Here is a 14,505-nt window from a genome sequence, read left to right on the forward strand (position 1 = left end):
AAAATACTACTGTTTCTCCCACTGACAAATTCACTATTCAAAAAGTAGTTCTTCATAAACTTTATGAAGCAACGACTTCATATTACAGTATTTGCTAATACTTCATATTAGCAAACTTTAAATGTTTGCTATATTAAAACAAGGGCTCCTATTAAGTCTTTTGGTAAGTGGTTTTTCAAACAATGATGCACTTTTTTTCTTTTTAATGATGCTGGTTGCAAAAGGTGGAAAAGTGGATTCTTCCTAACCACTCAAGATAAATACACACTGTAAAGTAAAACATATGACAAAAGTAGCACAAAGGACAGTTAGGGAGATAAACACATTTATAATATATTTATTCAATTGTTAGAGAAAACTATTAAGTTTAAGACAATGTAATGTGGCAAGAATACATAGCATCATTTTTAGGGTAACTTCTAAGAAGGAAACCCTGAAAAGGAGTTAGGATGGAATACAAGCAAATACATGAATATTACAAAAGCTGACAGAAATGAAGAAACAAAGGAGCAAAACAACAGATGTTCAGGAGAGAAGGGACAAACCTTTCTTACAGAAGAAGCGAAATAAGTGATGTAAGTGGAGTGTCTCTCCTGAAAGAGGAGCTTAATTCCCTGCCCTGTGGGGGTGAGCCAGGCTTGGTGATTTACTTCCAAAGAGGAGAGTAGGGAAGAGAAAAATCAACAACATTACAGCGGAGAACAGAATTTGGCAGATGCCACCTTAACCATGAGATCAAGGTTATTTTCACAAGTTGTGTCTTGTGAATGTGTGAATATTATGTCCTTGCCCAGATGATGTGAATAAGAGGGTACTAGTGATTTGCCACTTGAGCTGATTCCCCAGAACACATCTTTTTGTTGCTTGGAGAGCAAACGATGCTACTCACATGGACATCATCTCCTCATTCCTATGACTTTTTTTCAGCCAAGAAAACTACAGACTGGACCCCATGAGCCCAGGGCAGCCTTCCCTCCCCCCAGCAGCTCCGAAATCACCACCAGCCCCTATTTCCTGTTTTAACCAAGGCCCTCTACACCAAGAGGTAGCACTCAGGGATTGCTAGAGCTCAGGGAGTTCCAGAATTTCAGAGGAAGGAAGCTAGAGAGGATTAGGGCACTTTGTCCTTGATTAGGCGCCGAGCTGAACTTTTGACACTGGTCGTCCGCTCACCCCTGAGAGGACACGAAGTGTGATTCACAAGGCGAACATTTCAGGTAAAATCTGAGATGACAGATGCATTTAAGACTGTATTTCTGCAGAGGTAACTCATCAAGCCAGAGATATTTATGCGGACTTCATAAATGGTAAAACAATCGTCTCCATAATTACACACACACACACACACACGCGCGCGCGCACACACACACTCACACACACACACACACACCCCGCCCCCCGCGCCCATATTTCCCCCAATCTTGATAACTAACGTTCGCCACACTGCCTGTCTCCGTTAGGAGGCTACTCACCGCCTGACCCTTTGGGGATCTGGGCGGAAAGAGAACATCCCTCAGTCGGCCGCGTCACGCGGGAGGCCAGCCAGGGCGACACGAGCGGATGCCACCCCCCGACCCCGCCCGGACCTCGCCGCGACTTCCCGGGGCCCCGCCGCACCGTCACTCCCAAACAGGGAACTACGTGCAAGCCTGGGAATTTCCCGGGCCCGGGGGTTGCAAACTTTCCTCCTCGACTATGGATAAAAGGGGTTCGTCCGGCTCGGGGAGCCACAGACCGCGCTCCGCCAGCTCTCCCGCCAGCTCTCGCGCTCCAGGCACCGCCGCCCCGACCCTCCGAGCTGAGCACCATGGCCCGCACCGCCACCGCCGCCGTCCCCCCGCGCCCCCCGGACTCCTCCGGGCCGCGCTGCTGCTCCTGCTCCTGGTCGCCGCCTGCCGGGGCGCTGCAGGTGAGACTCGGGGCCCTGGGACCCAAGGGCGGGACAGGGGACGACGCGTGGGGCAGCTTGGGGGACAGCTCCCCTAACCGAGTCTGTTGTCCCCGCAGGGGCGCCCGTGGCCAGTGAACTTCGCTGCCAGTGCTTGCAGACCTCGCAGCGAATTCCCTTCAAGCAGATCCAGAGTGTGGAGGTGACGTCCCCAGGAGCCCACTGCGCCCAAACCGAAGTCATGTAAGTGCCAGGAGGCTTTGCAGCTGCTACCACAGTCCTTGTCACCTCCACAATCCAGATGCCCCCACCCTGTCCCCCAGCCCATCTCCCGTCTCACGTGGATTCTCCTTTCTCTCTGCAGAGCCACGCTCAAGAATGGGCGGGATGTCTGCCTCAACCCCGAAGCCCCCATGGTGAAGAAAATGATCGAAAAGATGCTAAACAAGTGAGTTATGTGACTAGAGTCATTGATGACAGAGACTGGCATCAGCACCTGAAAGTTATATCAGGGAAACCCAGGGTTTAGCTGAAGGAATGAAAATCATTATTGTTTCACAATTAGATTTGGTACCAAGGTAATTGCTGTGCTCTGGTGCCACAGGATGTTTCCAGCGCTTTCCATCCTTGTTCAAATGAGTGTGGGTGAATATGTCTTCATAAAAGAAGAAGTATATGTAGTCAACGATGCCACATTGCCTCCTGCTCCTGTTAATACCTCAGTCTCTCACTGGCTTTAGAGCTGAGACGTGGACTCCCTGGTCTGGGACAGTGTGGGCCTGGGCAGTTTAATGGGGAAGAGCAGGGCCTTGGCAGCAAGACCACCTTCAGATCAAGTCTAGGACCCCTGGGAAGGTGATTTTGAAATCCCATTAAAGCTTCAGCCAGAAGGAGTAGAAGGAGTAGCTATTCCTTGTATTGGAAGAGAACTAGTGAGGTCATGCATGTAGTTTATAGCCCAGTGCGACAAAGGAGAGTCCACAGGCTCACTTCTCTCAACAAAAAGCAAGCGAGCCCTCTGCTGTGCAGGGTAGAAGGTCCGGCGGGGCCTTCTCCTGGCACAGGGCTGGGTCAGGGTCTCCAGGGAGAAAGCCGCCAGCTTCAGGGGCCTGCGTGAGAGGAGAGCAGCTTCCTGTAACACCTGTAACAGTGACCCTTTCCTCCCCTTAGGGACAGCACCAACTGACCTAGAGAGGAGAAGCTCCTGGTGGCACTTCCTGAAAGGAGGTCCCTGCCCTTAGGGGACTGCAAATGAAGAAGGGAACAATGGCTTCCTGCAACAACTACAAAGGGATTACTGTGTGTGGCTGTTTTTTATTTATTGGAGGTCTATTTATTCATATGTGTATTTATTTTTCAAAGGTTGTATGTTAACATTTTACAAGTTAGTATTTAAAGGTGTGGAAGGTGTGAATGTGTTTCAGCACACGTAACGCAGTTCTGATTGTTATTTATTTGAAGATGATGCGTGTCAAGTGTCTCATTAAACTAGTATCTGTTGGCAGACATTAAGTGCCAGGCTCTGTGCCAGAGGTGGAAGGCCAGGTGTGGGAGCAGGAGTCTAAGCAACGGCACAGGGAAACCACTTGTTAGAGTCGGGGAAGGGGTGTTGCGCATCTATTTTTGTACTTTTTTAAATGAATGTCACTTATTATTTATTGAAACGATGTCTCATTAGGTGTTCAACATTTTGATGTTGAAGCTTCCCTTGGACATTTTATGTCTTCCTTGTAAGGCACAATGCCTTGTATAATGTTCATTTTGCAATGATTTCTTTGTCTTGGAACAGAGAAGTGAAAACTACTGTTACATTTTTACAAATGACATGAAAATAAAGATTTTTTAAAAATATACCATGTTTAGGTTTTGTTTCCTTCTCTCACCCGTTTGTTTCTGTAGGATGCCTAGGGTAGCTGTGCAGGTAGATGGTAGGAGGGGCGGCCCCAAATCCCCGGAATTATCCTCTGGAGGGCGGGCCCCTGTGGTACTGGCTCCCTTGCTCAATGAGTGTTCTAGGAACGCATCTGTATCAGTGTACCTGCTGGCGTGTTGTGAGAGGCTGCCTTCAGCGAGTTTTGTTTGAAGACTCTCTCAATGTATTTGCCCCTTTCATGATGGGTGATTCAGGAACATATCTGACCCCATGTCCCACCCTCTCCAGTCACCTGATCTCACCCCAGAAGAGCCAGTGTTTAGCGTTTCCTCGGATGAAAAAAGTTCTCAAAGGAAAAAGTTTTGTCATGTGGAAGAGGTGAAACAAAAAACCAGCAGAAGCACTACAAGGCATTAAAATTGACGAGTTCAAAAACTGTCTTGAGCAGTGAAAAAAAAGCTCAATAGGCAGCAGTCTCCCACCTTTTTGGTACCAGGGACCAGTTTCCTGAAGGACAGTTTTTCCATGGTTGGAGGTGGGTGTGGGAGGAGACAGGAAGCAGAGCTCAGGCGGTAATGCAAAAGAAGCTTTACTCCTTGGCCCACTGCGCATCTCTTGCTGTGTGGCCTGGTCCTAACAGGCTGGCACCCAGTACTTGTCAGGTCCACTGCCCGGGGGCTGGGGACCCCTGTCCAGGTGTGTTGCATCAAATGACAAGTATTTTGAAGGTGACTGAAGTTGAAACATGTAAGAATAAATGCACAATTTTTCATAAATAAATTCCAAGGTATTTTTGGATTCACCCTCATACGTCATGCCCATCTTTAAGCCTGTTCCTCCCCGCTTTTACCTCTCTTACTCATGGAGGAATATTTCACACACTATTGTCCCCACCCACCTTGACAAGCGTAGTTCTATATAAAATACTACTGTTTCTCACACTGACCAATTCACTATTCAAAAAGTAGTTCTTCATAAACTTTTGAATGTTTGCTAATATTTTAACAAGAGCTCCTATTAAATCTTTTGGTAAGCGGTTTTTCAAACAATGATGCATTTTTTTTTTCTTTTTAACGATACTGGTTGCAAAAGGTGGAAAAGTGGATTCTTCCTAACCACTCAAGATAAATACACACTGTAAAGTAAAACATATGACAAAAGTAGCACAAAGGACAGTTAGGGAGATAAACACATTTATAATATATTTATTCAATTGTTAGAGAAAACTATTAAGTTTAAGACAATGTAATGTGGCAAGAATACATAGCATCATTTTTAGGGTAACTTCTAAGAAGGAAACCCTGAAAAGGAGTTAGGATGGAATACAAGCAAATACATGAATATTACAAAAGCTGACAGAAATGAAGAAACAAAGGAGCAAAACAACAGATGTTCAGGAGAGAAGGGACAAACCTTTCTTACAGAAGAAGCGAAATAAGTGATGTAAGTGGAGTGTCTCTCCTGAAAGAGGAGCTTAATTCCCTGCCCTGTGGGGGTGGGCCAGGCTTGGTGATTTACTTCCAAAGAGGAGAGTAGGGAAGAGAAAAATCAACAACATTACAGCGGAGAACAGAATTTGGCAGATGCCACCTTAACCATGAGATCAAGGTTATTTTCACAAGTTGTGTCTTGTGAATGTGTGAATAGTGTCCTCCCCCAGGGTATGTGACTAGGAGGACACTTCAGGACATTTCTTCCCCAAACTCATAACCCCAGTATAATCATCATAGAAAATCAAACTGAGGAACATTTTACAAAATACCTAACAAGTATTCTTCAAAACTGTGAAAGTCATGGAAAGACAATACAGAGCATCTGTCATAGACCAGAGGAGACAAAGGACACATGATGACTAAACCCATTGTGGTATGCCGGATTGGATTTGGAATAGAAAACGGACATCAATGAAAAATTTGTGAAATCTTAGTAAGAGACTAGCATTTTCTAAACAACAATGCCCCAATGTTAATCTCCTAGTTTTGATTGGTGCATTGTAATTATGTAAGATATCAACAGCAGGAGATACTGGGCAAGAGGTCCAAGGGGATTCTCTGTAATATCTATATCATTTTTCATAAACCTTATATTATTCCCAATTGAAAATGTATTTTATGAAGACAGGACAAATAGGATAGCAAGATAGTAGAGTGAAATCCAAAGGTGAAGGAGTTAAGAAGTACAAATTGGTAGGTACAGAATAGTCATGGGGACGTAAAGTACAGCCGAGGGAATAGAGTAGACAAAGAACTTATATGCAGGACCCATGGGCATGGACAACAGTGTGGGGACTGCCTGGGAGAGAGGGGGCGGGGGGACTGTGTAGAGGGGAACAAAGGGGGAAAACCTGGGACAACTATAATAGCATAAACTATAAAATATAATTTAAAAAGAGTTGAACAATTTAAATGAAAAAATCCAATTGAAATTCAAAAATTTTGATTATAAATAAGGTAAAAATGTACACTGCATTAAAAAGACACACTTTAAGACTCAGATTGTTTGAAACTAAAAGATTTGGGTGTTATTCATGCTAGAACTAAGTGAAAGGAACCTGGCATGGCTATATTAGTGAATTACTTGTTAATAATTATTAACCTATTTTAATATAATTTATTAATATAGGTTAATAATTAACATATTAATTAAGGCCTGATTAATAAATTAGGATATAAGGAAAAAAGTAGCCTTAGAGATAAAGAAAGCTGATTCAAAATAAAAAGGGGGCAATTTTGCAAGAAAGAAACAATTCTAAAATTTTATGAACCTAAAAACATTTATATATAAAAATATATAAAGCAAATGGAGAGAAACTAAAATAAATAAAACCATAGTTAAAGATTCTAGCAAACTTCTTTAAATACTTAATTGGCAAAGCAATAAAGAATATAGAAGAGTTAAGCAATGTCATGAACCATCTTGGCCTGAGTAATGTATGCAGACACTTCACCCAACAATTGCATAAACCACATTTTTTTCCAATATGCAAGAACTTTTTTTTTTAATAAAATAGATGTATATGGCCATGAAGAATGCACTGACAAATTTCAAAATATTTAAATGTTAGAGGTTATTCCTTGATCAATTTTTTTTACGATTTTTAATCATCCAAGCTGAAATAAGTTTCCATATTTCACAGTGTGACATGTTCATTGTGGTTTATAACTCATCTCTCAACTTCCCAAATTTTACTTTCATAATACAGAAAGCATCAACACAGGATCACTGTGCTCTCTTCATGACTGTTATAACCAAGTATGATAAAGATATTTTAATGAAGACATTTCCCCATTTTCTATATTTATTTCTTGACGTTCTTTTGTATGAAAATACAAAGTTTATATTGAAATCTATTATTTGAAAAGCCTTGAAATAGTGCCCAAATCTAATATATTGGAGGGTCCTCAGAGTTCATTGAACTGAATTTAAGCAATTACAGATGGTTGGAATTAGAGTGGCTTTACTATAGGACCAAAAGGAAAGACTAGCCATGTTGCACAAGAAAGTATGCAGGTTAGGTATTTAAAAAACTTCACATTTGTAATTTCGGTTTTATTCCCTGTACATCTTTGCAAAACTGACTGTGGTCCTTTGTATGTTGTATGTGCTTAATAAATCATCTTTTCAACCTATTATCTACCACTCCCCCATTTTCTGTTCATACCCTGGACCTTAGGTTACTATCCCCATCCCCATGGTGGGTAGCCTGTAAAGGCCACAGTGTGGTCTGTGCAAGAAGGTAATGGAAACACCTATAGAGGCTTTTCAGAGTGGGTAACCTCTAAACTGGGCCCCGATCAACAGGCAGGATCATGTGGGCAGTTGGCTTCCAGTGTCTGAGAGCCAATGCCTCCTTTTGCCTCAGTATGTGCCCTCCCTCTGCTCACAGAGTGGGCTCCAGCTGCGTGAGCCACTTGCTGCTCCGAGCACTCCCCCTGCTCTTTCCAGTTGCTGTGTCCTTGCTCATTGGGCCCCCTCCTAGAGGGTTTTCCTCCCTTCAGTGTTCCCCGCTCACTGGGAAAACTTCTCATCCTTAAAATTCACAGGAGTGAGCACCTCTTTCAGGAAAACTTCTCTAACATTCTTCAGAGATCCTCTCTAAAAAAGTTGATTTAGGTCCCCTCCCTGACTCACTCTGAATACCTAGGGAGTGATTTGCAACTGTAATTGCCACGTTTTGTAAAATCTTCTAGTTGTACCCTCATCTCCCTTATGGCGTTGGGAGGTAAAGGGCAGCAGAGTCTGTTTTATTCCTCTTTATACTTCCCACAACAAAATTCACTACCATCTTCTGAATGCTGAGGAAATAATCAGTGAAGATGCTGAAACATATGGAGAAAGACAGGAATTAGAGTTGAAACTCTTCTGGTTAGGAAGATAATTCTAGTAGTTAGGCGAGTCAGTAACATAAACAGAACTTAAATTGGCTTACTGAAAAAAGGAATCATTTGACCTATGAAATCGAAAGGCTGATGATTAGATGAAATTAAGCTGCATGCTGAAGATCAAAATTTCTCTTCAGTAATGAGTTTCAGTCCAGACGTGGCTCCTTTTCTTTGTCTGCCTTCACTGTAGGCAAAAGTTGACAAAGCTCCAGGTTTCTGTCCTATCATATGGGACCCTGCAGGAAGCAAGGACTTTCTTTCCAACCACTTCCTGACAAAAAGGACTCCAGGGAAATTTTTCTCTTACTTGACCAGGCTTAGACCACTTGCCCACCTTGGCACCTATCAGAGAGCCTGGGGGTTGGACCAGGATTGCAAGGACTGACTTTGGGTCATCAGCCCACTCCTGGAGCTTTGGAGTAAAGTTACCCTGTGTGAACTACCCAGATTGGGAGGAAAAAGAGATGACTCTCACAGGAGATCAAGATTCTCTAGGAAGGAGAAAGGAGCCCAAGCTAGGCAGAAATGTGAATATACTAGAGACTGGGCCGGAGGGATGATGTTGACTCTGGGCTGGAGAAGTGTATGCATCCAGGGACCGAATGCCACATTCAGATATCTCCATTCTTCCCCCCTCAGAACCAGAGTCATTCTAGCAGAAGCAGGAATTGTAATGAAGTAGGGTTGGCAGCTGTGATGGCTCAGGTTCCCGAAGCCAGCGCTCGGACAGCAGCGCTGCGCTGCCCATTTCTGCAACTCCATCATCTCAGGATGCAGCAGCAGTTCCAGATTTTAAAGGCAGATTAGATAGTGTCAGTCAAATCTGTAAGGGGCAGTGAATACCATAGCTCAAAATAGGATTTAGTAACTAATGCTTTTATTTTAGGAGTGACTCTATCTTTTAAAATTGGTGATTTCATTAGTCTAAAGTTCAGGCATATAACTCTGTCATTCAGCTCATAGAGTAATTAGTTGGAGAAGACACTTGGTAAAACAAGAAAGAAGGCAATTAATTTAATAGGCTTCATAACACCATCACTTTTTAAATTTTTGGAAAGATAAACATGTGGTTGTTACAGATCGAATGATGAAAATTAACATATTTAGGTAGAAAAAACTATCTTTTTCTACTCATTTTGTAAGCAACTGATATATTACGAAACTAAGTAATTTTATATGTAAGTATAAAATTATAGATAATTCTACAACTATGAGGCTGCTTCTTGAAAAGCTTTTCTCTTTCTTTCTTTTTTTGCTACTAATATAAATTTTCTGATCCTTTATTCATTTGCCCTGAGTATTTGTTGATGCCAATAGTTTGGGGCGGATCTGGCATTAGAACAAATATTTTCTGTTTTCTTAAATTTAAAAGAGAGTAAAGTTCTAGGCAGCCTCCTGTTAATGCCAAAGGCAAAATAGTTCAGTCATTAAAACATGACTCAGACTGGGTCAGCAGAAAGCTGTGATCTCTATCTCCGCATATAAAGCTGACTAAAATGCCCAGTGCCCCTTCTGGGAAGCTCTCAGATTTTGGAGGTGACATCCATTGATTTGGAAAAAACAGACACATGAAATGAATATAGATTTTTATTAATGCAAATATATCATATTCATGCCACAAAAGAAAATTCTTGCTCTTAGTGGAATAAAACAATGGAAGTCTTCTGAGAAGTTTGTTATTTTTTAGTTTTAGGAAAGGTAAAGTTGAACTATTCAACCATGAGAATAACAATCATATATAAACCAAACCAAACCACTCTGTTCTCTTGAAGTTATCCATCATTTTTCTCAGGAAACAAATTTTTTTTTTATATATATTGTGTAGTGGTTAAAGCTGCACACTCTAGAACTAAAGTCCTCCTCACTGAATTTTACTCCCTGTGAGACCTGGGCAAATTACTTAAATTCTCTGCCCCTTGTGGAGAAAAACTATGGAAGAAAAAAAATAACTGGTAACTATTTTGTGGGGACAGTTAAGAAGACTAAATGAAGTTTATATAAATGTAAAAGATTTAGAACATTACCTATTACAACAAAGTGTAATTTACTATGATACTTTATATTTAATCACCATCATAGAAACACATAGAATATAGGAATTTCTAGGGGTGTTGAAGAAAAAAGGAAAGATCTGCTAAAGTTTGTTCCTTAGACAAAAGTTAAAGAGACTTAATAACAGTATCTTCATGTTTTCTGTACTTTATAATTTTTCTAAAATAAGCAGATATACAACTATAATCAGAAAATAAAACTATATTTTTTACTTTTGAAAAATAATTCTGGGCTACTGATTATCTCAAGAAAACACAGTCTTTCCAATTAAGAATCCCAGAAAGGTAAAGATAACAACAGTGGTATCTATATAAATTCTCAATTATTGCCAAGTTACTCAAAGTTTATAAGCTTTAAGTCATCTTTCATTTCTTATTTACTTAAAGAATTAAAAAATTAAATTCCCTGTTTTTTTCTTAGGATTATATGGATGTTGACTGACAAAAATAAAGACAAATCTTTAATCTAGTCATTCATAATCTTTTCTAATAATTAAGAAGGTGCATCTTTAGTTTTATTCATATTTTGTAGTTGAAATTAAAACTAGAATTATAAAATGACCCAACAAGTAAATTAAACAACAAAAAATCCATTCTAAGTTTTCTCTTTAAAAAAGTACATAAATTTTATATTGGTTGGAGCGTTTTTTTTTTTTTCTGCAAAAAATTTTATCTTTGTACGAGGACTTTATCCCCAGGTGAATTTCAGTTTGATAGTATGGAAAAAGCAATGTATGGTTTAAAAAGCGATTTATTTTAAAATGACCGTATATTATATGTACTGCTATTTTACGAATGTTAACACATTTATTTATCATAACAACCTGTTGAAGTAGAGAGCACCATTTAGCTCCACTTTACAGCTGAAAAACCAAGACACAGACTGGTTAAAGGTCACACATTGGTATTGGGAGAGCCAAAATGCCTACCCCGGCTCTGGATCCTGCTGTGGCGCCTCTACAGCAATCCCCTCCTTCCTCTCGTTCCCCTCTACAAACCTTCCCACCTAATATTCCCATAACTCTCACTGGTCTGCACCCAGAGTCACATCTAAACCTGAAACCTACATGGAATCCAACAAAGGACATTAAAATTGAGGGTGAAAAAAGGAGCTACTGCACGACAAAGGCTTAAATGAACAGCTTGAGATGTTTTACTAGAAATCAAAATATGACTACAATTATTTCTCTAGAGAGACAATCAAATCACTGAAGGGAGGACAGTCTATATAACATGGGAGGAAACTGATTTGTGAACAAAAAACAAGAAAAGTGCGATGAGCTCTGATGGGCGTGGCTCAATTGATTGAGCCTTTTTCTACAAAGTGGAGGACCACCTGTTTGGTTCCCTGTGCGGACTCAGGCCTGGGTTGCGATTAGGGCCGCGTGTCTCCCCCACGCCTATTGTTTCTTTCCCTCTCTTTCTCCTTCAATTCCCCTTCTAAAAATAAATTTAAAAAATCTTTAAAAGGAAGGAAGGAAGGAAGGAAAGAAGCAAGGAAGGGAGATTAAATAAGTGATTTGTCACTTGAGCTGATTGCCCAAAACACCTTTTTGTTGCTTAGAGAGCAAACGATGCTACTCACATGGACATCATCTCTTCATTCCTATGACTTTTTTTTGAGCCAAGAAAACTACAGACTGGACCCCATGAGCCCAGGGCAGCCTTCCCTCCCCCCAGCAGCTCCGAAATCACCACCAGCCCCTATTTCCTGTTTTAACCAAGGCCCTCTACACCAAGAGGTAGCACTCAGGGATTGCTAGAGCTCAGGAAGTTCCAGAATTTCAGAGGAAGGAAGCTAGAGAGGATTAGGGCACTTTGTCCTTGATTAGGCGCCGAGCTGAACTTTTGACACTGGTCGTCCGCTCACCCCTGAGAGGACACGAAGTGTGATTCACAAGGCGAACATTTCAAGTAAAATCTGAGATGACAGATGCATTTAAGACTGTATTTCTGCAGAGGTAACTCATCAAGCCAGAGATATTTATGCGGACTTCATAAATGGTAAAACAATCGTCTCCATAATTACACACACACACGCGCGCGCGCACACACACACACACACACACACACACCCCGCCCCCCGCGCCCATATTTCCCCCAATCTTGATAACTAACGTTCGCCACACTGCCTGTCTCCGTTAGGAGGCTACTCACCGCCTGACCCTTTGGGGATCTGGGCGGAAAGAGAACATCTCCCAGTCGGTCGCGTCACGCGGGAGGCCAGCCAGGGCGACACGAGCGGATGCCACCCCCCGACCCCGCCCGGACCTCGCCCCGACTTCCCGGGGCCCCGCCGCACCGTCACTCCCAAACAGGGAACTACGTGCAAGCCTGGGAATTTCCCGGGCCCGGGGGTTGCAAACTTTCCTCCTCGACTATGGATAAAAGGGGTTCGTCTGGTTCGGGGAGCCACAGACCGCTCTCCTGCCAGCTCTCGCGCCAGCTCTCGCGCTCCAGGCACCGCCGCCCCGACCCTCCGAGCTGAGCACCATGGCCCGCACCGCCACCGCCGCCGTCCCCCGCGCCCCCGGACTCCTCCGGGCCGCGCTGCTGCTCCTGCTCCTGGTCGCCGCCTGCCGGGGCGCTGCAGGTGAGACCCGGGGCCCTGGGACCCAAGGGCGGGACAGGGGACGACGCGTGGGCGCCCTTGGGGGACAGCTCCCCTAACCGAGTCTGTTGTCCCCGCAGGGGCGCCCGTGGCCAGTGAACTTCGCTGCCAGTGCTTGCAGACCTCGGAGCGAATTCCCTTCAAGCAGATCCAGAGTGTGGAGGTGACCACCCCAGGAGCCCACTGCGCCCAAACCGAAGTCATGTAAGTGCCAGGAGGCTTTGCAGCTGCTACCACAGTCCTTGTCACCTCCACAATCCAGATGCCCCCACCCTGTCCCCCAGCCCATCTCCCGTCTCACGTGGGTTCTCCCTTCTCTCTGCAGAGCCACGCTCAAGAATGGGCGGGATGTCTGCCTCAACCCCGAAGCCCCCATGGTGAAGAAAATGATCGAAAAGATGCTAAACAAGTAAGTTATGTGACTAGAGTCATTGAGGACAGATACTGGAATCTGCCTTCTGAAAATTGGTATCAGGGAAACCCAGGGTTTAGCTGAAGGAGTAAAAGTCATTTTCTTACAATTAAATTTGTCCTCAAGGTTATTAATGTGCTCTCGTGCCTAAAGGATATTTTGAGTACCCTCTACCACCAATCCTCCTCTCCATCCCCATTCAGATGAATGTTGGCAAATGTGTCTTCCTAAAAGATTAAGTGGGCAATGAGCTAAAATGTCTCCTGCCCGTTAAAGAACAAACACTCTACCTCAGTGGCTTCAGATCTGAAAAGTAGAATCCTTGATTTTGGGCAGCATAGGACTCTGAATCTTAGTGGTGAAGGGAAGAGATTTTCAGTGATCCCCTGCTCCAAATGGAAGTCTAGGCTCCACCTTTTATTATTCCTGTAACCCTGGAGGAAGTTCTTAATCTCTCTAAGTTTCAATCATATGGGAAGAATAATAATACCTACTTCATGGGGTTTGCTGTGGAGCTTAAGTGATGTCATGGGTGTACTTTTTTAGTGAAACACGTTTTTCTAGCTTTCTGAAGCTAATAATACAATTGTGACGACAGGCTCCTTATTCCTAAGTAAACAGCATCCCATAGCCAGGCATTTTCTGCCACACAGAGGGGCAAGGGCATAGGTAGTAACCACTTGGTACAGGGCTATGCGGTCAAGTTTTTGATTCCTAATAAAGCAACAATTTTCTCATCACAGGGGCGGTGCCAACTGACCTAGAGAGAAGGAGGAAACTTAATGGGTTATTGTCGCATCCTTAGTGGAATCGGAGTAAAAGAAGAGAAGGGAAGAGTTCCTGGGGCCACCTGGACTGTGTTTAATGTGGTTGATTATTTCTTATGAGAGTTCTTCTATTTATTTACAGTCATGTGTGTTTATTTATTTATTTATTTATTTTTCAAAGCTTGTGCATTAGTTAATATTCTCTACCTGATATTTAAAGATTTGAAAGGGTTTAGTAATTTGTTCTGTTATTTTTACATGCTCATTTTTATCTTAAATTGGAGGTAGTTCAGCCTTGTTATGTAATTGAAGATGATGCATTTTTAAATATTCTTCATTCAATTTATATTTTTGGTTGTGAAGGGGGTGGGAAACAATACCTCACCATCTACTATGCAAATGCTGGAGCAAAATAATGGGGGATTCAAGCAAATAGGTCACTGTTGAGGCAGGGAAATGTTATGTATACATCTATTTTTGTATTGTTAAGAAGAATAATGACAGTTGTTATTTATTGAAAC

General features: G+C 42.6%; 1 protein-coding gene and 1 pseudogene across 1 annotated transcript; both read left to right on the plus strand.

Annotated features, from left to right (window-relative positions):
* The first annotated feature begins 1,807 nt into the window (after nucleotides 1-1,807).
* On the plus strand, nucleotides 1,808-3,503 carry LOC129083882 (growth-regulated alpha protein-like; annotated as a pseudogene).
* Nucleotides 3,504-12,687: 9,184 nt separating this feature from the next.
* Nucleotides 12,688-14,050, plus strand: LOC129083885 (growth-regulated protein homolog beta-like). The gene is made up of 4 exons (XM_054589933.1): nucleotides 12,688-12,787; nucleotides 12,886-13,009; nucleotides 13,131-13,214; nucleotides 13,961-14,050. The coding sequence occupies exons 1-4, from the start codon at nucleotides 12,688-12,690 to the stop codon at nucleotides 13,974-13,976; spliced, it is 324 nt and encodes a 107-aa protein (XP_054445908.1). The 3' UTR covers nucleotides 13,977-14,050.
* Nucleotides 14,051-14,505: the final 455 nt, after the last annotated feature.

The sequence above is a fragment of the Pteronotus mesoamericanus genome, unplaced genomic scaffold, assembly GCF_021234165.1.
Source record: "Pteronotus mesoamericanus isolate MK-2021 breed Mesoamerican mustached bat unplaced genomic scaffold, CSHL_Meso_final contig_130, whole genome shotgun sequence".
NCBI classification, from domain to species: Eukaryota; Metazoa; Chordata; class Mammalia; order Chiroptera; family Mormoopidae; genus Pteronotus; species Pteronotus mesoamericanus.